The sequence below is a fragment of the Halichoeres trimaculatus genome, unplaced genomic scaffold (genome assembly GCF_033239565.1).
Source record: "Halichoeres trimaculatus isolate MK-OKI-2021-1 unplaced genomic scaffold, fHalTri1.1 fHalTri1_scaffold_12, whole genome shotgun sequence".
Lineage (NCBI taxonomy): Eukaryota > Metazoa > Chordata > Actinopteri > Labriformes > Labridae > Halichoeres > Halichoeres trimaculatus.
The window spans coordinates 22,837,269-22,861,413 of NW_027437190.1; the positions used below are offsets into that span (position 1 = coordinate 22,837,269).

A 24,145-nucleotide genomic window follows, 5' to 3' on the forward strand; every position below is an offset into this window, starting at 1 on the left:
TTGGCACCTTAGTGTCATTTCCCCGTTTGTACCTGAACGGGGCGGTTTGGGGGTTGGTTTTCCTCCCCATGTTTGCTGTTCGTCAATGTACTAAAAAGGACGATGATCATTGAACACAAAAACTCGGATGTTCAAACCGTAACTTTGGAATTTTGAAAACAAAACGGTTATTTGGTTGCTGTGTAACGGATGTTTAATAAGTCAGTTTGGACATAGCAATGATTCACGAAACATGAAACGAAAGGTTTTCAATAGTTATTTGTATTTAAATAAGTGTATGAACAGCTTTTACAATCTATGAAATTACAAACGCCTTAACCATAATTTAAGATGAAAATAAACTTTTTTTTTTTCTTGAAAACACTGTATGTGCTCTCATTACAAAAATATAATAAAAAAACATTAAAACAGACATTCAGTTACAGGTTAATAAAAACCCACTGGTCGACAGAGGGGTGTGCTCAGCATGTTTGTAATGAGTGCTTCTGGGTTTTATTGGGGCACTGTAGGCTTGTAGGACACAGATCAGATGTGGCACAAAAGACTGTGATCAAGAAGGATGGCTCCAGGGGCATGGATTCTCTGTATGGGTCTGAATCACATTTCAGCTGCAAAAAAATACAATAATTAATACTGGCTTGGTGTTTTAGAGACATCGATAATTAAACAAGATAGAAGCACAATACCTGCGAAAATGATGTGAGAAACAGTCGAATGAGTGATAGCCCTGAGATCGAGGTGTCTTTTGGATGATTCATTAGACTATGATGATAAGCCTGAGGAGAGATGAGGACTGGATGTGGATTTGTAAAGCATTCTGATTCATAACCAGAGACTAATGCCTGAAAATGGCAGCTTACCTGCAGTGCTATCTGCAGTGCAGAATACTGCACCCAGACCTCCTGCTGCTGCACCGCTGAGAGAGAAAACACCCCTCCTCCCCCTGCATTTTCTGCCACTGTGAGATAGTGAGCCCAAACACATTCTGCCACAGCATGCACCATTTCACCCTGAGAGGAAACTACCACAACAGAGAATAAGATTAAAATAAGTTTTACTTGTGAAAAAATGTAACAGCAGAATGAAAAAAAATGTAAGATCAACAGTTTCATTCTCTTACTGTCAGGTAAAAGCACATGCAGTATATCTTTGGCCATGAGGAAGCCTATCACACCATAGTTCATTGCCCTGTGTAAAAAATAAAAGACGCATCAAAATAGTGTTTAATCATAAATACAATCAAAAAATATGTGCTTTCCTCTTACCTAGGATAAGTTGGATCAAACAGAGGAGGAACAAACATTCCCATTGGAAAGAGAAGCTCATCACCCAGGAGGAGTGGAGTGACAGACAGACTGAAAGAAAACAACAACAGATTGAATGCATCCTTAAAACTTCACATCTGTAAGCTTTGAGATCAAAGTTAGACACTTACATATCAGGGGCCTCAGTCTGCTGACTCAAGAGCTTAGTTCGTCTTTTTTGCCATATGGACAGTAGCTGAATGTAGTTTGAGAAGAAGCTATTTGTTGTGACCATAACCTGGAATCATACAAGTCTGAGTCAGTCCATTTACAGGTTAGTGATGAGTTAAATTACTAATTTTTATCTACCTGATCTATCAGAGCCAAAGAAGGCTGATAATGTACCTCTGAATAAAGCAGGTCAAGCTCAGCCTCTTCAAGCTCCTCTTTTGTCGTCCAGAGTCTTGGTTTTAAAGAATGAACCTGTCGATACACCAGAAACCATTAATACGAAACCATGAACAAGTTTAAGTTGTAAAGATAAGGTAAGTCACTGGCTCATGATCATTTTACCCTTTTCATTACAAGCTGGTGGGTCTCCTGATCTGTCCAGCTAAGTTCATGTAGTTTTGATTTGAAGGAGGAGAATATATTTTGGATGATCTCTTCTGCCTGATGACAAAAAAAAAAGAAGAAAATAAAATGGAAAACACTCAATTCTTACAAGGTCATCTGAGCTGAATATTTAACTTACCTCCTTGTGTGCTGTCCTTTGACTGATTTGATCTGTAAGAACCACGTCAAATCCTCTCTCTGTATCTAACACGCAGTGTTTCCAACGAGGAGTTACCTGGTAAAAAGGGACCAGAAAAACATTAACATCAAAAAACGTCATATACTAACTCATGACTGTGAACTATTTGAAAAGAGGGAAGGAGAAAATTTCTCAATTGACTCACTCCATCAGTGTTTCCAAGAGACACAGACAAATTCCTTGCTGTTTCAGAGAACCTTGAGTCCAGAGCCGGCATCAGGGTGTGCAGCAGATTGAGGAACATGTAAGTGTGAAGTGGACTGCATGTGTGGAATCAAGTATGGCAAAATAGATAAATAAAAGACGTTCAAAAGAATAGTAGATATTTCTCAGCATGTGTGATTGTGGGTTATTTTGTGTCACTTACAGTACCTGGTGCTAAGCTCCAGCCTGTTCATCCATTTTATAATTATGCGGGACATATGCACAATGTACGGTAAGTTATGCAGAAGGACATGATCGTCTTCAGTCAGAGGCAGTGGATGAAAAGCTGCTTGCAGACAGCCCAACCAATCAATGGCAGGAGCCTGACTCTGCAGGTAGATTAAAAGAAAGAAATCAGTTCTAATACAGGATTTAGACAATGTGTAGGTTTGTGTATAGCACAGATTCTCCTCCTTCTCCTCCATACCTGTAGCTGTTTGATGGTCATGCGATGATGTAGCTGCCCCTTGGACAGGCGATAGTGCAGAGGTGCAGCTGCCACAGCAATCTCAGAGGACAGAGAGATGAACGTGCCCACATGAATCATGATGCTGCTGCGCGGGGCCCCCAGTAGAGCCAAGTATCTCTGACATGATGCCAAGAAGGGACGTAATGTCTGGAAGAAAGAGAGGGGGGGATGGCGGAAGAATGCATTACAGGGATTAACTAATGATGTTGCTTTCATAGAAATAAATCCTGAATCAGTACAGGCCTTGTTAAGCCATCCACCTGAGTTTTAGCTTGAGACTTCTGCGTCTTGCTGTTCCATTCAATGGGAATCAATAGATCTGGCTGATCAATCTGTTGACAGAAAGAAGACTTGAGTCAAGACTATAACACAAAGCCGACTTTGCCTTGGCCATGCTCCCAAATAGCACGTAGGAACAAATTCCTTTGACACTGACCTGTATGTATCTTTTGGCTGTCCCATGTGAAGTTTCATTGGGGTCTTTGCCCACATACAGGTTGAAGAATGGAAAGGTGCTGTAGTTCCTCATTAGCAAGCTGAGAGTGATGTTAAAATCAGTTTGATCCCACTGACCGGAAACTGCCCAGCCCCCGAGCTGCTTGCAAATAAATTTTAAACAAACAAACAAACAAAAAACGGTCAGAAACATGAAAATAGGTTCAGGTATCAAAATAAACAAAACAAGTTTATGTTCTTCATAGATAACTCCAAATTCCTGAGTCTGTCAACAAATATGTGAACAAATACTGTGCTTTGAGCTAAATGCTAATTTTAGCATCAAATTACACCAAATACTGTCATGTTAGCCTATCATATTCAGGACATTTTTAAATGCAACTGTATGCTGTTCCTTCCTCCAAAATAAACAGGATAAAGACAGCGAAAAACAGAAATGGTTTAGTGTAAGTACTTTCCCTTCTTTAGCTGTCTAAATGTTAATACTTTGTTTAGCTTGAAAATATTTTGTGACAAGCATTGAACTCAAAGGCTGATGGGTATATATTCAATTCTAAAAGAATTGGTTTATGTTTAAAGCCAAATTCACTGCATGAGCACTTTCTAACTTGTTATTGAATAGTGCTATAAAATCAAAGTTATCATCTGACTCTTTGAATGAGTGCGAGGAAGGGCTCCACTCCAGCAGTCTCTATGGATTTGGTGTCCAAACAGGAGCGATAGAATCCTTTGGCCTTCTGCACAGCTGTACCACCGTGTGTGTCATTTGATTCTAAAACAGACCAAGAAACTACATTTTAGATATGATTTCATATGCTGTCATGTACAGAAATATGACTGGAAGGAGTAATGCAATGCACTTCCTGGTTACAGACACCCACCTAAAATGTCCTTGAGATATTGCAGCAGTGTGTTTTTTCTGTCCAGAGTTTTGTCCTCTCTCAGTCCTCTGTCTTCTCTCACTTTGTCCCCCTCTTCTCTCTCTGGCCACACTTCATCTGTATTCTGGTTTTGAGGATGTCCAGGGATGCCTTTACCTCTCTGTCTCCCTCCACTGTCTGCTGAAAGTCTGTCAGACCCACACGTGAACAAGAAATAATCACAGGGCTGCTTGAAGGGATCAGCAGACATGGACAGACGGGCAGAGGCCCTCTGACAGGCTAGAGAGACACACGGAGTCTCTACAGGAAAGAATGGGAAAAGAGGGGTATGAAAAGATTATTTCTGAAGTGGTTGTGTCATCTCAAAGTATCTTTTCAGGAGCCTACCAGTGTCTGCAGGGTTATTTCTTCTGTTTTGAAGATTTTGATGCAGGTAGTAAACAACTCCTACAATGGCAGCACATAAGGAAAATCCCAAGAGGAGGAGCAGCAGCCTTTGATGGTTTTTCAATACAGATTTTGCTTGGTGCTGGTGGTTAGACTCTAGTGACTGTGGGTCCTGTTGGAGTTGGTTTTGCTGGTCTTGGGGCTCAGGTGAATGAAACTGCGTGTCAGGTTCTGGCTGTGATGAAGACTGGACTGATATCTGAAGCTGAAAGCGAGCAAGTTAATAGTTTCTTTAAAACCCATGTAAATAGATGTATTCAACATTAGCACACTTAATATTTCTATACAGAAAAAAAAGAAAAATAAACCACCCAGAGGAGCTCTTGCAGGGGCCTGGTGCAGATGTTACAAAATTTATGTAGCAATGTCCACCACTGACTGCTCATTATCAGACACAAAGCTGCTCTCAAATGCTTGCTCAAAAAACCACAAGAGAACTACACAAGGAGCACATGAGATTTGGTTTTCTAATGACATCACTAAAAGGGGAATTTCCTTAAAAGAGCATGAGAAAAGTAATAACTTTCTGTCATCGATTGCTGGAGATTTTTTTTTAATTCCTTCTCTAATGTTCCAGATCAGTTTTTGGGTCCAAAACAAAGAGACAATTTTCATTTTAAACAAACAGTGGTTAACCCAAAGATGACAAGCCTTAGGAGGAGACAAAAACTGAAATTAAGTTTTCATACAGAGGCAAGAATTTATTGAACACTGAATGGGGTAAAGCTACCAACAAAGGAATGAGAAGTATAATACTAACCTGGAAATGAGCATAATATCCCCTCTCTAATAAAAAATATCAAAGTAACTTCTCATGGAAAAAGTTTATTCTCCTGTTCATTTTGAAAATAGTAAAATAGAGGAAACAAAATTCATTTTATCCTTTTTCATTCCAGTTAAAAGACTCTAAACAGGAGCCTTCGATAGTTCACGCTGCTTGAAACCTTTCAAACCTCAATATTTACTTAGAAAGATATTTTTACTCTACACTTTTTGCAAAATGATATGCTATTCTTTAAGACTGAAACTAAACTGCTATGTTCCCTTATAATGCTGACACATGCACAAGCAGTCATGACAGTGTTGTACACAGCAAACATGTTTGCTTTAATCATCCCCACAGATATGTTAATAACACCTGCACTTGGTAAAAACGTTATGGCATCATATCATATTTAAATTTTTTCCAAAGTGATAGGATAAAAATTAGTTTTGAAAATGTAGGCAAGCAACAAAGTTTCAGTCCATCGCAAGCCTAACCAAAACCACATAATTTGGCTTGAAACTATTTTCCCAAAGAAAATGCGTGGCTCTGCTCCAGTTTCCAACCACTAATACACACAAATTAGCCCAATTTCCATGTGAACATAGTAAACACAGCCTCATAATAACTTTTTTGGTTCTAGAAAAGATCCTACCTCAAGTTCTGTAGGTGTTTCACTCATTCTTAGTATATGGATGTCTTGCTCTGTGTTTCTCCAACGTGTTGCTACCCATGTGTAATATATTTGTTGTCTCACATGTGCTCCCTTCCCTCCTCCTGTCGTCCTGTAGCTGTCATCTCAACTCCCTATCTCTCTTCATCACTCTCTTCTCTCCTCATCTGACGCTGATAAAAAAAAAAAACTCTGCAGGCCACATCTTACTCTCCTCCCCACATAATCAAGCACAGACTGGCTGTTCTGGGACATGCATGTGGATGTTTTGAGGAGAAACTAAACATGGAGACTCCTACTCATATTCTCACTCTTCTTCCCATCTGTTTGTCACATTCTTGGACAGGTTGGTAAAGATACTAGCTTTTTGTTTTTGCTGATACATTGTAAGAATTAAACAAGGTCAAGCACTTCCTGGAAAGTAAACACTCTGATGCGCATGCACACACACACACACACACACACACACACACACACACACACACACACACACACACACACACACACACACACACACACACACACACACACACACACACAAACACACGCACACGTCTGCTGTCGTCATTATCAGTGCAACATATGGCTGTTGACAACTGATAGAGCGCTCTTGCGTGCTGTATGAGTATAGAACAGCGTTTAGAGCCTGGGAGGACACATATTTTGTGGGTGTCACATTGAGGCCAACTAAAGAGAAAATGTAGCTGCAACAAACAAACTCTAAATGCGTTACAATACCTCTTTAAAATGGCTTATACACTATGTACTATTTCATGTAAAACAGGTTTACAAACATTTAGGTATATTGACCAAAAGTAAAAATGAAAAACAAAAAAAACAGGCAAAATTAATTTGTTTTTCGTATTTTATTTATTTCTTTATCTTTTAATACAGCCAAAAGGGAAGGGCTGGGGCTAAATAATGTCTTTGAACATATACACATTCACACATATCAATAAAAAAAAGTTTATGAAAAGACAAGGCATCTGCATGTTTTACAATGAGACATAGCACAACAAAACGCCACATACACATAACTGTGAAGGCATCATCGTTAGATCACAAAGTGACGATGAAGGCAGGGCCATTAAGGTGGATGAGTTGGAGCAAACAGAAGACATAATACTTGAAGAAATGTCACCACCACCCACACAGCTAACATGCAACGCTGCGTAACTATTGCTTTTTTAGTTGTTCTGGTGATAAACTGCACCAGGCTCAATTTAAGCACAAGTAACAATTGTTTTGTTTTTTTTTAGAGTGGAATGAATTTCTGTGGCTTCACAACAGGCTCAATTCATAAGTAACAATGGAATACAACAGTGGAGATCTCCAGGTTGAACATGAAACTGAATTATCTTAAGCATCATTATGAAATACATTACAGTAAGATAAGAATATAACATTATAAAACAGACATGAACAGGCTAGAGTACAAAATAGGAATAATGGAAAGAATAGTGGTATTATCAGTAAAAGACTAGATGAAGAGCAAAAGGTAACCAGGCTCAAACACATATATGGTGATAAAAACATACAGCATATGAAATTTAAAAAGCTGAATCCCATTTTACTGTGTCATTATCCTTGATCGTAGCAAAAGCTATCTAGTACTGGTCACTATGTTTTAACATCAGTTAACTAAAGCTCAACTACTGCTTCTATTGATCCTACAATATGAGAGGTTATTTCAGTACTGGTACTCATACAACCTTAAAACTTAATGAAAAACAGGTTTATGATGTATTTAAAGCAAGCTTCCAAGGGAACGCATATCAAAAGCTACTCTCATGGCTCTAAAGGCATGTGTGGAGACTAAATTGATGATGTGCAGGAGCTTTAAGGTCAAAGTGGCACTAAAAGGATAGTTTTATTTCACTATGGAAGTGTGCAACAATCACAGAATAGGTCCTGTTTTCAGCCATGCAGCTGATATTTAACACTACACTGATTTTATTTCTGAGATCCCTAAAAAGGACTTTGTGCTTGGCATATCTGTGCACAATATTTGTTCATAATGTGTGCATCCAAAAAGCATGCATCTAAAAATACAATATTGAGTAAGCACTTAACTATTTTTGAGAAGAAAGTTGCTTTTTGTTCTAATTGTGCCCCGGCACAGCACGTTTGATCAAATGAAAGAAAAACAAGACACAATTCAAGGTATACCTGTAAAAAAACAAATTCACATCACAAAGAACACAGCAACATTCACCATGTTTTTCATTTTTGCAGTCAACGTTTAGCCATGTATGGCTTTAAAAGCTATCAGAGTAGATTGGCTGATAAGAAGCACTTTTTTTGGCAGAGAATCAACATAAGCCATGCTTGCAGGCACAACAACTGCCAAAGTTTTAAAGATCTGTTCTACCAAAAGCCAACCAGAGTAGTTAGATCTCCAGAATGCTCAAATGGGAGTTCCTTGCTACTTGTCACCCTGTGGTTAACTATCTATCCCAATGTAGCTTCAGTGCTCACAGGGAAAGAGACCAGCCAGTGAAATTTTTTTTACATGGAGATATTTCAGTTTTTGATGCTACAATATTGAGGAGAAAAAAAGAAAGGCAACATTATATTCATCAGACTGCTCTTCTGAACAAACTGTTAGTGTGCAAGTTTTGCTTGACATTTTAGCGTAAACATAAAGATGGCACAAAAATGCACTCCATTACATGAAGAGGGCTAGATGAAGGGTGAGAGTGAGGAATTCAGAATACAGTACGAGCGGAATTTATTTCAATGCAGTACATTACCTCTGCACTGAAGAGAACAGACAGGGGAATACTAGACTGTAACTGCATGCAAACATACCTTTTTCACACAGCACAGTCACACTCACATTTGCACATATAAACTGAATCAAGCCCTCCTGCAAAGGCAAAATGGCAGCTAAATGAATCCTGTGCTTTTAGATTTGGTTCATAGTTAATTTGTGACATGCATCAGCCCGTCAGTGCGCTGCTTGCTTGGCTCGCTGGGTGTGGCACTTCATACACAGGATCTTACCATCCAGTGGATAGCAGCCATTTTCATCCGCTTCTATTGAGAGAGGACGAGCACAATCCTGCAAGCAGATAAATACATGTTAAAAGGTAAATTTTACTTCGAAGAATTTGTTGGATTTACCAGCTGATATATATAATTTGATGAAAATCTTTTCCTTTCAATCCTTTACCTCACAGCGGTAACACTTAAGGTGGAAATTCTTGTCAAGAGCCACCACTCTGACTGTCTCCTCACTGCCTGGAGCAGGTATAATAGGTTCATTACAGCTCACACACAGAGGGGAGAAACGCCTGTTAAAGACAGAGAGGAAGACTGATGCTGGTGGGGAAAATGTATGAGCTTATACACATGAGATAGTGAGACGAGCTAAAGACTAGTTCAGGGTTCTCTTAAGAAAGAGATTTTCAAATCTCACTGAGCTTTCTTTTTGGGAAATAAAGTTAAATAAATGTAATGACATCAAATGTGTAAAATTGGTGGCTACTTCATACAGAAATTTAGAAAATAATCTCTGGACAGATGTGAAATCTGATTAGGTTAAGAAACAGCCAGTAGCTACCTATGGTAATCCTGGACACAGTAAGGGTTGTTGTTGTCATCAGTTATGAAGGGTGCCCCCTCAAGTACACAGGAGCAGGTGCTGCATCGGAAACAGTGGGCATGGAAACACTGGCCCACTGCCTTCAGCACTCGGTCTGTTATCTTCTCCCCACATCGGGAACACACTGCCAGGGAACTCTGAGGTGAGCAGCAGAGAGAACTTAGATGTAACCGTGACAGTATGAAAGTACAGTATGAAAGTACTCAATAACCTTGCAGCACATGAGGTGAGAGTTTTTTTTAACCCTTAAGCAACACAATTTAGGTATGCACTTCATACTACTGCTCTACTGATCAGTATGTAGACTGTGGTGAGCACTTTTGCTTGCTTCTTCTTGAAAATGTAACACATAAATCTATACTGTATTTGTGAATGACATTTTGATAAACTAAAAATAGTGCATGGTATGAACATTTCTGTTCACTATGAAAAAGGACAGTCAGCGCATGTTTTCTCACCATGTAACAGTCCTCACACTGAGGGGCTCCATCCCTGTCATAGAATTGCATGCCCTGCAGGGGGCGATGACAGCTCATGCAGCAGAAGCAGTTGGAGTGGAAGAGTTTGTCCATGGCCCTCACTGCAGGCTGAGTGCGAGATAAAGCCTCACCGCACTTTCCACAGACCTCTATAACATAAAGAAAGAGGGAGGAAACCAGTGAACATACCTGAATTTGCACAAGCACATGTAGCTTCTATTTTAGTTCTGCTTATGTTTACTTATTGCTGAGGGTTAAAGTGAATTGAACTCATCAATTTGCTCAGATCATAAACCTTTCTGGAAGTTAAGATGCACAAACAATTTATGCTAAGTCCACATGACACTTATCTAAATGGCCAACAATGTGCAATGTGTACATAATCTGCGGAATGAGCTATGACAACATTTCCTTCTTTCATTCATGTATTGTTTATAGATCTAGCAAAAAGACCATGACCTATTTTAGCTCTTTGTTTCTCTGAAAATATATCATCTCTCCACTCCTTATGTGTCCCTGTGTACCTGAGGGAGTGGAAGTGATGACAGGTGCATGTGTGTCCATGTCTTTTATGAAATCCTTGGTCATTCTCTCCAGCTCCTCCACCTCCCTCATGTTCAGCGGGACGCCTCCACCTGGTATACCAACTGGTCCCGGTGGAGAAGGCTGCTTGGACACAAACGCACACACACAAATCTATAAGTGCATTCATACATTATTGAAGGTTTTATCCAACATGCCTTAAAGAGCATGAATGCTGGTAGTGTCCATCCATTAAGTACCTTAAGTATTTATACTTTCTGTGTTTTTTTTCTGTACATTCAAAGCAAAAAGTGATTTGAGTTACTAGAATAAAGCTACAACGTACTGTTGACGAAGGGGGAGTTTTCATAGGCTGGTTAAAGGAGGAGGGAGGAGATGCCATCGACTTGGGCTGGGAAGGAGGCACTGACGAAGGTGGATTCAGGTTTGCATTCACTTGACCAGCAAAAGGAGAACTTTTCATGTGATTGAGGGCGGGAGCAGGCGCTGTATGGCTTGGTTGAGGGGTGGGTGCAGCAGGTGGAGCCATAGGAACTGGAGGGAAAGAGCTGGTGGTAGGGATAGGGGATGGTTTGGGTGCACCACCAAATGGGGTGGCAGCCTGGTTTAGGTTCTGGTTCAGTTTTTGTGCTAGGGAAGCTGATGATGTCGTTGGTCTTCCATTGAAACCAGACTTGGGAGCCACAGTGGGGGCCTTGGCGAAAGGCTGAGCAGCAGAGTTTGATGCAGAGTTGTGATTGGCTTGTCGGTTTGTTCTGGCTTTGAGTTCTTCTGCCCAGGGTGCTGGAGGCGGGCGGTCCCCCATCTCAGGGGGTGGGAGGAAAGAAAGAGTTGGTTTTGGAGCTGTTGGAGGAGGAGCTGATGGCTTGGGTGCTGGTGCTGAGGAATATTGGTTTGGTAACTGAGAAAAAACAATAACAAAATCATCTTAGAGTCTATACACACATTCACTGAACATAAAATACAATTTAACGGGAGGACGTTTATATCAAGCACATGACACTGCTACCTGAGATGCTGCAAGTAGACACTTAATTAAATTGAGTGACCTGTTTTGATTAAAAGTAAACATTCTAGTATTCCACCGTTTGTGAACTTATCAGAAGTGCTTCATCTTCCTGACATTTGTTTTGCTGTTTTGAGCCAACATTATTCAACCCTGATCCAGTACCTCCCAGTTGGATAAAAACACTCTCCATTTATGGCTCTCACACTGAGTCTCTGGCAGCACACTTTGGCTTAATCACACTCTCATGCACTCTGCTCTATTCTGTGTAAATCTCTTTCTCTCTCTCTCTTTCACTCTCTCCAAAAGTGTCTCCACTCAGTAAGAATCACCCGCTACCTTACTTTTTGTTTTCTCTTTCAGTAAATGTGCAGCATGTGCAGTCCACTGATTATTGAGCTTTCAACCTGAACAGATGAAGAGAGAGACTAATGAAACCAACCTGGCATCTCTCCAACTATTTCTCCTGACCCACCTACCTTGCTTTTTTTCTGTCCTTTCTCTCAGTGTGACTCATTCTCTTTTTCTACTGTGAGGCCTCCTGTGAGTCAAAGCCTCCTGTTACTTTTTTTATTTTGGTTCAGCCTCAGGATTAGCTAAATACATTTTCCAGTCCTTTGCTTCTTACCTTGGGGTTGAAAGGTCCCCGGGTCTCCATCTCAGACAGCAAGTCAGTTAGTGAGTCAAGCTGTCTATCGAAGCTCGTCTGTTTCTCATACAGCCTCTGGCAAAAGAAGAGGAAACAAGGACATTGTCACAGAGAGTGCCACTATTTACACAAAGAGTAAACTATATGTTGAAGGATGATGGACATGGATGATGAGAAAAATGAACAAACAGTATGTGTGACAAAGACTCAAAGTTGGGCTTTTATAGTTACTTATACTGGGATGTTGCATCAGACATGTTGGTATCAATGAAAAACTGAATGAGGTGATTAATGATGGAAATAAATAAGTGACATTTGGATTTTACTTCCCAGGTTGGATTTATTTATTTTTTGTTTGGAAGCATTTATCATAAGCTCTCTGGTTATTTAATAATGAGACACACTGATATTCATGATTTCTCAACCACTTTTTGATATATTTTGTTGCAGCTGCTAACAATGTCTAATTCCATCGTTACCTTTGTTGATGCAATCAGTTCAGTTCTACTGTAAACATCATAAGCCCTCAATTGCATGTCTAAAACCATTCCAGCCTCACAAACGCTCTCTAATCTTGTGAAAAGCATGGAACTGCATTTACCCCAGATTTACACTAATATAATTTGTGGTAAAATCATAAAGGACAGCATGTCCTGCCAAAACTCCATGGACTTACTATGGTTCCACAACAATGGCTTGAGTGTCCTGACTGATTATAAAATAATTTGAGAAACACAAACATGCAGCATGAGGAGGAAACGTGCAGACAGGCAAGCAGCTGGAGCCTGGCTCATTAAAGAGACAGTCATCACTTACCTGTTGGTTTGCAGCAGCACTGGGAATACTGGTACTTGAGGTGGGTAGAGGTGGAGGGGGTGGGGGAGGAGGAGGAGAGGGGGAAGTGGGGAGACAGGCACTCTCTTCAGGGGGGGCTGGTAGGGGCAGGTCATCGGCTACTGGAGGAGGGGCAGGGAAAGCTGGAGGGGGGGCATCAGATGAAGGGGGTGTGGTTTGGCATTCAGGGGGAGGGGCTGGTAAATCATCATCCAGCGGAGGAGGAGGGGGCGGGAAGTCTGACAAAAATGAGGAGGGTGGATTGGTTAAAAGCTGATACTTTGAACTGTACATTCATTCAAGTTTAAACCATCCATCAGTAGCTATAGTGTGTATTGACATTTACATGTTAGAAAATAGTAATAAAAAGGGGAAAACAAACTTTGTGGGAATTTGGTAAATTTTTAAGTATTTGTTGACACCTAGCAGCTCTTGAATGGGGATGGGTACCTTTCACATCTGAAATGATAAGGTACAGATGCCCGGTACCTGGCAATTGGTATCGGCACTCAACGGTACCAATTATCAGTATTTTTTGGTGTTTATGTGGTAAAAAATATGAATTTGTTTTCATGATGAAATCCATTTTTTTCAAATTAAAATAATTATTCTTCAATATATAACCTTGCAATATTGTGTTCATGTCCAGCATGGAAAATTGCCTACTCTCCCTCTCCCTCACAGTCACAAGGATGTGTTTAGGTACCTAAATGTGGCACCTTTCGATTTTACATGGATCGGTAACCGGTACTTTTGACAGAATTTGGTCGATACCTAAAAAAGTAACGAACTCAGTACCCATCCCTTCTCTTGGAACTTGCAAACATGACATGACCACTGATAATGTGAGGTCAACTTTACAACAGATTTTGCTTGATGTTTTTTTTCATTCAAAGTAATCTGTAAAGGTGCGCCAGTACAGCTGAGCGGTTAGGTCGTGCACCCTTTGAGTCTGTTTCCTACTCTTTAATAATGCTCTAAAATTTCATTGCTAAAAAGGCTGATAAGACAAGATGATGACATTTGGCAGATGTGCACCGAGTTGTTTAAACTCTACTGATTTGGTAAGGTGAGAAATTTTCCATTTTACTGATCTAAGATCTTTAGATTCATACAACTCATAAAGTTACACAGCCTTAAAGGTAGTGTGTACTCCCCAAATGTTAAGGTATTACACTGTGTCTAACTGCAGTATATTGAGTCTCCAAAAGGGGCCATGAAACAACAATACAACACAACTACTGTGTTCACAGCTCTGTAAACTGCAGCTTTAAAAGCAGCGGGGACTGGGAGCAGCAGATCTGCTGACCGAGTAGATAAAGCTAAAGATAGTCACCAAATATTACAACAAATATCATTTATAATGCAAATACCATCACAGAGTGTAGATGGCGGTGGTGGAAGATCCCCAACTCGACCGATCACACCCGTGCCTACTGGTGTTGGTGACGGCGCTGAAGGAGGAGTCACACTTTTGGGCCGTGGTGGTGCCACAGAGGCAAACTTCTTTGGCTGGTTGTAGAAGGACGGAGTGGTGACTTTGAAGTTCAGAGAGGACGTCACCATAAAAGGTTTGCTGCTGCTGGAGTCCTCCATTCTGAGTGTTTATCTGAGGATGAACACAGAAAAATAAAAACAGTCAGACTTCACCTTCACTTTAGTTCCTGTTGCAGAACAAAACCATAAAACAGGTAGCAGTGACGTTCAAAGAACTCCAGACTCAGGAGTTGCTCTCACAACCAACTGAATGAAACAAACTCCCATCAGCAGACTTAATTCAAAGGACTCACATTCCTTGGCACTGTTAGCATGTCGGGCCTTTTGGTAGAGAATTAGTGGTGATGACACATCAGCAAAACATTTGGCCACTCACTGTTCCAAACAGCACACTAATTGTAACCAGATTATCAGTATTTGGTACATTTACACTGAATAAATAACAAAACTAAAAGTTGGAGCATGTCAGAGTTCAGGCTGATATTTTAATAAATAAGAATAGGATGTTTGATGTGTTGATAGTTGAAAGGAAACAGAAGCCAAATAAAAATAAAGGCAGCAGCAAGAAGAACTCAAAACACGACAAGTAAACCATCTGAAGTTGCAGTCTGATGGATTTACTCTGTTCCTGGTGTTGAGCACGTTTTGTTATTGCAAGTCCCAAACTTCTCTTTACATAAGGAGACATTATACAAGCAGACACCGTACCTACTGTATACTTTATAGAGGGACACAGCTGTCTAGACCTCTTACATCTTTGTAAAATCCATTAAACTTGAGTTCATTGTGGGTTACAGTGTCTCTTGAAATGTAATTCTGACCATTTCTGGCTTCAGTTAAAACAGCAGTAAAAAGGAAAATAACCAGCAGGCAGTCAACAAATCCAGAGTTGTTCTTTTAACACAAAAGCTTTGGCAAGTGGTCCACAGTGGAATGAGAGAAAAGTGTGCGAACATTTCCTCGGGCCATGCATACAGAGCTGACGGAGCAGACAAAGTGGCACTCCCAGATGCCAAAGACAATTTACGAGATGTATAACACATGGCTGTTTACAGGGACGAAGAACACAATCATCTCACATCTTCTAGAAAAAAGGGGAATTGGGGAAGACGGCAACTATCATAACATTATCTTGTGAAGTGCGTCAGAAAGCAGGTGAGCTCAAATATTTACCTCACACACATGCTGATGGTTAAACAAATGTTGATGTTCTCTGTGATTCTTGGCAGAGCCTGGACACATTTCCCTGAAGGCCAGAAACATGACCTTTGGTGAAAAGCTCAGTTGTCCTCGCATGTACGACTGATCCCCATCATTAGCTCACATCAACTTCACTGATGCATGCATACACACACTGGCTGTCACAAACTGTTATTCAAGAAAAAAAAACATTTTTGTCCTAAAGCTTGGGAGTAGTTTCACATTCCTGATGACCACTTAATACTAATGATATTATTTACAATCATGAATATATGTATTTGGACACTTTATACAGGTTGGAAAGATAAGATGCCATACAGCTACTTTGTATAACCTGGACATTAATTGGGTAGCATCTTTCTTCTGTCAATAATGTATTCTCTTAAAATTTAGACAAAGTATAGAGGCTTCCAAGTAGTTTCTCTTCCAGTGTCTTGGATCCAACCAAAAATCATGACTCTATTTTCTCACTTAACAACAGTTAAAAAGCACAATGATAAAGGTCCATCTTCAGTTTGTTTGATACAGCTTTGTAAGTCCTTACCAAGGTTATAATAGTTTTGGATTTGTCATTATAGTTTAGTTTTAGTTAGTTTTGACATTTTATTTTCCATTACAGTTTAGTTTTAATTAGTTTTAGAGCAGGCATTCTAGTTTTTATTTAGTTTTGATTTTTGCAACAAGGCTTAGTTTTAGTTTAGTTTGAGTTTGTTCATACCTTATTAACCAGGTGCAGGATTAAAAAAGCTCAATGTAAATATTTTGTAATACTGTTTATTTTCAAGTCCAACATAGTGCTCACTGCTCAGTCAATGCTGATACTGAAATGTTGGCTGCTGCCTTAAACACAAGAAAATAATATAAAGTTAGTATAAAACATATAAACATAATTTATATAAAATAATGTTGACATAAATTACATAAAAATAATATTAACATAAATTATTAAAAAAACAATATAACATGAGCTTCAATAAATAAAAACGTGGACTCTGTAACAATAAAAGCAGACTCAAATGCAATAAAAACTTGGACTCTGTAACAATTTAACTATTACAGATGATCTAATTCATTGCTCCACTACGTTTCGTCGCAGCACAGCGCACAGCCAGTCAGTGCAGTAAACAAGCTCGTCCCTATACGCCGCTATGATGGTGCTGTACGACACTGACAACAGCCTAAAACTGTCTAAAATTGGTTGGGAAATGTGTCAGATTAATTTAAATCCTAAAGGCTGTTAATATTGTCAAAAACTATAACTAAGGGAATTCTGTCTATCATTTTAATTAGTTTCAGTTAGTTTTGTGAACACAAGATACAGTTTTAGTTTACTTATCGTTTTTGTTTTCTTTTCTAGTTTTTATTAGTTTGAGTTAACTGCAATGTATTTTAAATTTCAGTTTTTGTTTTTAGTTTTGTTTTAGTTAACTATTACAACCTTGGTCCTTACTAGATCAACGGTTGAGCTAATGTTTCTTTTACAGCAAAGTAGCTGTTATGAAATAGAACAAACTGTGATCATGACTTCACCATGGTTTCTTTCAAAACTGTTTTTCTATACCCACTGTCAAGTCTGCCTTTTTTTCTAACCACTCACTACCTCTCCCCCCGCCCCCTGGACTGTAACATACCCACTACATACAAGAACTCTACTTCGGCTGTTTTTGCACATAAAATACTTCTCTTCAATCTGTTTTGCATCTTATTAAACATTTGCACTTCTGTCCATGTACATCTATCCATCGTAAGCTGTCATGAAACTGCACTGCCTGCACATCGTGTACAAAGGTTACTTCTGTTTATTTTACTGTATTTTCAAATACATTTATTTTGTTATATTTTATTTTTGGAAGAGAGGAACACTTGTTTGATTTTTCTGTATATTTTTCTTATATGTTTAGAACATTCAACAATACAATCTTTGAACCTTGAATCATGTAGGGTTTTTTTTTTTAGAAACACTTTACGTGTCTTTGACACTTCCCCTTCACACAGAATGGGAAGTTGTCAACTTGGCCTCTGCAAAAACAATTTAAACACTTTGGACAGAAACAAGAGGACTGAAAGTGATGTTTAACACTTTGATAGATCTACCTGGAAAAAGTTCAAGGACTTCAACCTAGTTGCACTTTGCTGGGGCACAGACGCAGCTCTTCAAGTTCTGACAGGACAGAACGCCTTCAAGCTCACAAAAGTATCTGGTGCACAGAACATAACCAGCTCTTCTGATTTAAACCAAGTAAAACCTTTCTCTTCTGCTTTTTGACCAGCTTCCTTATTTACTGATGTTGAACCTTTCTGACCATATGTTCAAGGCCAAGACAGTCTATCACACCGACCAATCAGCTGTTTCACTGAGTCACCAGCAAGTCAAAAACACTGCCTTATGAATCATTGATCTTACAGAGCTTCTGGTTACATCACTTTAGCCATACATTGACACATTATCAAATAGGTAGGCATTATTTTTACAGCCTGAGTGTTTCAGTATGTGTCGGCACATTAAATAAATAGAAGTGTACATTTTTTTTAAGTTTCCCTGTCTTATTCGATTAAACTTTGGGTATATCTCCTGATACATCATGACTGATCAAACAATCAGAAGTAGGAAACTGAATAATGAAAAACATTGATCTACCAGACTAAGCCCTGCTTCCTTCCCCTTAAATAGATCAGAAAGTTGCTGCATGCGTCAACAAAGAAGGCTGGTGTGGCCTAAAGGAGATGCCAAGTGCTCTGGTGCCAATAAAACCTTTTGCTGGCACCAGGAGCAGTTTGCACCAGGAGAAATATGATAAGTAAAGGAAAAGAGAGAAAAAAGCTTTTCTCAAGAGTCTTGCCAAAATGAAAAAGATCAGCCATGTATCCAGGTCCACATCATGATAACTGAAGGAGACACTAAATGAAAAAACAGACTGACAGGTTACGTTCAGGATACAGCACTTGACTTTCAAAAAGGTTTCAAGTCTACATAGAGTCCCTGAAACTGAACACTAGTGGCTTTCTAAAAAGGACTGTGTGACAAGGATGGGCACAACTGTGATTTAGTCTTTTCATTACACCACTTAAGCTACACCTTGTTTCTATGAGACAATATGCAGCAGTCCTCTCTATTATTCCACAGTGATGATAGGTTATGGTCAGGTTCCATCTGTTCCTTGATATGCTCCTGAGGGATTTATGATGAGATCAGCTCTCCACTCAGCTCCAGAGGTCCTACAGCAAATCTATCTTGAAACCTGATCCTTGAGTCGAGAGACCCTCAGCTGAGGAACACATTTGGCACTTCAACTCAATGACGTCAGCTTATTCCCTTTTTTTTCTATTTCCCTCTTTTCAGCCCCTCTTTCTTTGTATCTTTTCTGCTTTTATTTCTGTCATTTTTACTCCCAAAGTACAGACTTTCCATTCTTATTTAGTCCTAACTTGTGATCCTAAGAGGGTTTTGCAAGGTTTACAACCACTTTCAGTCTTTAAAGTTTTGTGCTTTTCCGCACGTCTCATCATTCATCTCTCACCCACTACATGAACCCAGTGACATCACTGGAGGCTGCAGTTAATCATTTCTACTTTACGGGGATTCATGGATGATGGTATTGTTTAACCTTTACACAGAGACCTAGAATGAATCTCATACTTTTCTCTCTTTGAACAAATTCCACATGAATAGATAATGATTTCAGGAAAGTTGGTGCACAAACCCTGATTAAGGAACCAAAGCACTGATGGTTTTCATTCCATCTTATCAGATATTAAAACTGGAATGTCCATGGACTTAAGGAAACTTTACTTCTTTATGGAGATTTCAACACTGCAGAAAAGATACTTACAGCTGCACTCTTTCTGTGGCACACCTTCTGTTACCTTAGAGTTTTTCTCAGAGTAAAAATCTCCTCCTCAGAAGGTGCAGACTATGTGATGCTGGAACTGCTGAGGAGGACTTCACCACACTTTTAAACTGTATAACTCAGCAGTGGCTCATTACTTTGTGGTTATAGCGGAACTAAACAAGGTTTATGTACTCTACTACTGTTTTTAAAAGGTCAGATGGAAGTTTCATAGCATGGTTCCTTTACTGCACTAAAGCTTTTTTCCAGCTATTTTTTCTTAAAGAGCTGCAGTGACCACACAAATACAGTAAATGAAAAAAGAAGTGGCTGATGTTATCCTGGCAATATATCTATAATATATAGAAAAATATATAGAAAAAAACACACACACACTCTGGTATCTGTCATTGGCAGGTAACTTCACTGCCCTTGAGCTATCTAGACAGAAAAAACTAGGAAAAGTAAAGAGTAAAAACTGAATGTTAATCTCACTTTTTAATAAATCTGAACAGGACTCATAGCCCTTAAACCACTCAATGTCAGGTCACTAATTGGATCAGTAACTAGTGTGTTGTTGATGAAATTCTCCATTGTTCTGATGTTAATAGCACACCCAGCTTCTGGGAAAGCGTGTCTAGGCCATGGGTCACTAATGCGGAGACAAACAACCCGATCTTACAGGTCAGTGGACACGCATTGAGCACCAGCTCCCACTCAGACTGCAGTTAGACAGCAGATTAAATAACAAACATTTCAAAAAACAGATAACAACATCAGCCAGTGGGCTCTGTCAGTCTCTCTCCCAAACAACTTGATCTGTTTGACATACCGTACAGATAATGTGGGCAAAAGTAGACCCACAAGACGATGAGAGACAAAATCAGAGTGAGACATGCAGTGGTTTGGGAGAAAGAGATACCCTTACATAGCTTGTTTCTTGACTATGAAGGCCACAATTAAGGAAGATTCTTCACCCTAGTCATTAAGAGTAGCACACTGCCATTTGTGAATCATCCCCCGCATTCACAGATTCTGATTTACTTCCAATTAAGTAATCCCTGTCCTTTCAAACAGAAGCAGCACCCAAACATGGGGCGTACCAGAGTCAGAGCTTTAATCTTCAAGTTATTCTCAAACACCACTTAGTGGGACTTTGAATTAAGGCTTCACTTTTATTTATGGGGAAGAAAAGAAAAGCAAGGATATGTACTTTTAGTGACAAGATGGTCAAGATTTTTAAATTTTAGAATTTTTTTGACGCAACTCTTGAGTTATCCCAGCATCTCTCATGGAAGCACAGGGCCATTGCAGATCTCATCTCATCCTTACATACAAAGCGACACGAGATAAAACTAGGTAACTGGGTTTATAGGCCATCCACTAGTGGAGACGTTTGACTGAGCAATACTTGTCAGCCACGCCACAAGCACATAAACACCAGAACCTGTCAAGGGATACAAGCTCTCTATGTCCACGACACTGTCAGTCAGTCAAAGGTTCCATACTTTGGTGCTCCACCTTTTTTGGCACCCCATTTATATGCCAACTGCGAGCCAGTGCTTGACAAGTGACAGGACATCAAATAAAGACAGGCAGTGAGGTTAAGTGGACACAACCTTCTTCACCAAAAGGGAGACTGGGTAATGGAGGTGGTGGTTAAAGCTAATGCTAGCTTGAGGGCTTGAACTGTTATTCGTTCATCTTCGCAGAATTCAAAGTAACGTTTTAACGAAAGCTTTAGTTGTTAAAATTCCAAAGCAGATCAGGTAGCCTGTTAGCTTTACAGCTTTGGCAAACGCAAGCTTAGAAATTTGACTGACAATTTTATGTCGCTTGCTACTCACCAGCAGCCCTGGCCAGCCTCCTCGTGTGATCGACGTTAATTAACGTAACGTCTCGCGTTTTTCATCAGTCCCATAAAAAGCAGCATCAACGTTCGCGCTCCACGCGCACACACCCCTGGTATCGTATCATCCAAACCTTACACACACTGGTCAGTTTCGGCGGTGAAACGCACAAACACCGCCCCGTTTTTCTTACCTCACAAGGCAACGATGACGACCTCTCTTTACAATGCTGTCACCAAGTTAAATATTTTTCCCCCTCTCTGAAATATTTTACACGCCTGAGTCACAGCTGCGTTGCTAGCGGGCTAGCTAGCTGAACTTTTTAGCTGTGCTTCCTGTAGGAGCTTCCGCATACTAGCTTATTCCTTATCATTGGTACACATCAGCTGGTGTAGCAAACTACAGTGCGGTTAGGGAGATTTTTGTCATCATTAAACAAGGACCACTCAAGTAGGGGAGCAACCACTGGACGCCACCCACTGAGAGGTATTTTCAACTCGAACATGCAGAAAGTTTTCATTTATAGCTCATATGGACATGACATCCACGCCCGCGAGTTGTCACATCACACATAAATCTTCCCCCGATGTTTTAAAAGCAGCTCTCAGAGAGGAATCTGTTACCTCAATACCTGCACTGAGAAAAGACTACCTTATTTGGCAACCATTACCCATCTGACTACCATCCTTAGACAAGAAAGACATGGCAACTAGTCCACTGATTTAAAACAAGTACAGTAACTTACCCGGTGAATAGGGCTGCTATGAGGATCTCCCCTTTCTTTCCCTTCTTTTGTTCTTCCTTTTCTGTTGGTCCAGGCTGAGTAAGAGTTGACTGTAATGGTAACTTCTCTTTCTCTCTTCCCCTCTTCAGTTATTAGACCCTCCCCCTGTGCTTTTCAGACTGGAAAAGGAATGACACCATCCTTCCAAACAAGTTCTTTCTCGTTTGACTTTGGCTCAGGACTTGTGTATTACTATGTAAACAGCACCTCTCTCTCTCTCTTTTCTCTCTTTCTGCCTTTAGTGTGTGTGTGTGTGTGTGTGTGTGTGTGTGTGTGTGTGTGTGTGTGTGTGTGTGTGTGTGTGTTCATAAACTGTCCAGTAAAACCCCTCCTCCCCCTTCTCTCTTCTTTCTCTCTCTGGATTCTTGTAGCATTCTTCAGTCCATGACATCAACCCTGTTGCCTCTCCTTGTAAGGTCAGACTGAGGGAATGAGGGAGCTAGAGGGAGGGAGAGATAATGGGGCCAGAGTCTTGATTAGACACAGACATCTGAATCGTTCAGAGTTTCAAACACAGAAGTACAGCTGCTTGAAGTAGGTATGTTCAGACTGCTCCAGTCTTCATTTGGCCACTAAATTTACCTTTGCATACTTTAGAGTTCAAGTAGTCTCATACCTTTCCTTCTCTTGCCTCAATAGACAAAGCTCAGGATCAGATCAGGACTGGTATTATGTCTAGTCTGTCTCTGCAAAGTGCTGGCACTTCTTTATTTGCTTTTCACTGAGACAGTCAACATGAAAAGACTGTTTTTTGGTACACGATTAGTACGCTTGATTACAGAGAGGAAACATTTTATTGCTCTCTGTCTCTACTTGCTTGGTTGGTTGCTCATCCTGCCTATGAGGATGTGATTGCCCTCAGACTAGCATTAAATGGCACCATCCATCCTGCGCACAAGACCTCTCTATGACTTTTGTCCTTTTACACACACACACACACACACGCACACACACACGCACACACGCACGCACGCACGCACGCACGCACGCACGCACTGTAATACTTGCATTGATCATTTTTTGAACAACAAGAGAACTCATCTCCACCAGTTCTATTATTCATATTTACATGCATATTAATTACATTTGTTAACACATTTTTAATTTTAACATTTCGACAGCAGGTAATGCTGCCAACAAAATGAGATCGATTCACAGCTTTCTAATGCAAATTAACCAATATAATTCACACTTTCATGAGAGTGAAATCTCACTTTTGCACTTTAGGTGGCTTCTTTTGCTTGATAGTGAAATGACCTGCCAATTAATTGATTGGCCAGGTGACAAATAGCTTCAACTATTTGAACAATTGATTGTTAATGTTAGTAGCCACAGTTACATGAGGAGTTTTTCTGAGTGAAATCTTTCTGAATGACTTTTCCAAACACAATAGTATACATGGAAAGGAATATTTCAATCTCTGGTCTACATGTGCCGCTATAATAAAACAGAATAGTCAATGGGGCATGCACAAACCAATGTAAACAAACATAAACAAATTGAGGAACGTCTCTAGTTGCGTCTTACGTCATATCTGAGCATGCCCTGAAAGAACGCACCCTGACAACTTTCCATTTGAGTTGATACATGATACCTCAATAGATTTGGGGAAAGGAATATTTCACCCCTGTGAAACCAATTTAATGTCCATTCGGATTGGCACTTTTCTTTCGGATTGAGGTGTATACAAAGGTTAAATTCTTTCCATTTGAGCAAATAAACCGAACGCAAGCAGAATATTTTGGCCTATGTATACATGGCTAATGTTAGGGATGGGTAACGAGTTTGGTACTTTACAGGTAAAAGCAGAGTCGACCAAATACTGTCAAAAGAGCCGGGTACCAATACATGTAAAATTGAAAGGTACCACGTTTAGGTACCTAATCGCATCCTTATGACTGTGAGGGAGAGGGAGAGT

The 24,145-nt window shown here is 39.9% G+C and overlaps 2 protein-coding genes across 6 annotated transcripts; both read right to left on the reverse strand.

The window, feature by feature from the left end:
• Positions 1-269: 269 nt before the first annotated feature.
• Positions 270-6,201, reverse strand: kel (Kell metallo-endopeptidase (Kell blood group)). 2 transcript variants are annotated; one of them, XM_074683404.1, is made up of 18 exons: positions 5,934-6,201; positions 4,456-4,720; positions 4,069-4,368; positions 3,838-3,959; positions 3,168-3,326; positions 2,992-3,063; positions 2,690-2,878; positions 2,431-2,591; positions 2,204-2,318; positions 1,999-2,094; positions 1,818-1,916; positions 1,650-1,727; positions 1,436-1,542; positions 1,266-1,355; positions 1,121-1,188; positions 861-1,021; positions 687-776; positions 270-608 (listed from the first exon to the last, which is right to left on the reverse strand). In XM_074683404.1, the coding sequence occupies exons 1-18, from the start codon at positions 5,958-5,960 to the stop codon at positions 462-464; spliced, it is 2,346 nt and encodes a 781-aa protein (XP_074539505.1). In that variant the 5' UTR covers positions 5,961-6,201; the 3' UTR covers positions 270-461. The 2 variants fall into 2 exon arrangements, with proteins under 2 accessions (XP_074539505.1, XP_074539506.1); XM_074683405.1 differs by lacking the exons at positions 270-608; positions 687-776 and having other exon boundaries at positions 884-1,021; positions 1,121-1,165; positions 5,934-6,200.
• A 597-nt stretch (positions 6,202-6,798) lies between these two features.
• zyx (zyxin) lies at positions 6,799-22,466 on the reverse strand. 4 transcript variants are annotated; one of them, XM_074683128.1, is made up of 10 exons: positions 22,189-22,466; positions 14,443-14,678; positions 13,052-13,308; positions 12,215-12,310; positions 10,906-11,481; positions 10,562-10,706; positions 10,017-10,186; positions 9,517-9,695; positions 9,127-9,247; positions 6,799-9,015 (listed from the first exon to the last, which is right to left on the reverse strand). In XM_074683128.1, the coding sequence occupies exons 2-10, from the start codon at positions 14,663-14,665 to the stop codon at positions 8,902-8,904; spliced, it is 1,881 nt and encodes a 626-aa protein (XP_074539229.1). In that variant the 5' UTR covers positions 14,666-14,678; positions 22,189-22,466; the 3' UTR covers positions 6,799-8,901. The 4 variants fall into 4 exon arrangements, with proteins under 4 accessions (XP_074539229.1, XP_074539230.1, XP_074539228.1 ...); XM_074683129.1 differs by lacking the exon at positions 22,189-22,466 and adding an exon at positions 21,637-21,770; XM_074683127.1 differs by lacking the exon at positions 22,189-22,466 and adding an exon at positions 21,441-21,614.
• Positions 22,467-24,145: the final 1,679 nt, after the last annotated feature.

Bases quoted from the DNA above. Each gene is read 5' to 3' on its own strand.
- kel (XM_074683404.1), bottom strand. From the start codon at position 5,960: ATGAGTGAAACACCTACAGAACTTGAG. The intron at 2,592-2,689 runs GTATGGAGGAGA...ATCTACCTGCAG, and splicing joins TGACCATCAAACAGCTACAG to AGTCAGGCTCCTGCCATTGA. The intron at 1,728-1,817 runs GTAAAATGATCA...GTGTATCGACAG, and splicing joins ACCAGCTTGTAATGAAAAGG to GTTCATTCTTTAAAACCAAG.
- zyx (XM_074683128.1), bottom strand. From the start codon at position 14,665: ATGGAGGACTCCAGCAGCAGCAAACCTTTTATGGTGACGTCCTCTCTG. The intron at 10,187-10,561 runs GTACACAGGGAC...TTTATGTTATAG, and splicing joins CATCACTTCCACTCCCTCAG to AGGTCTGTGGAAAGTGCGGT. The intron at 9,696-10,016 runs GTGAGAAAACAT...TGCTCACCTCAG, and splicing joins AGTGTGAGGACTGTTACATG to AGTTCCCTGGCAGTGTGTTC.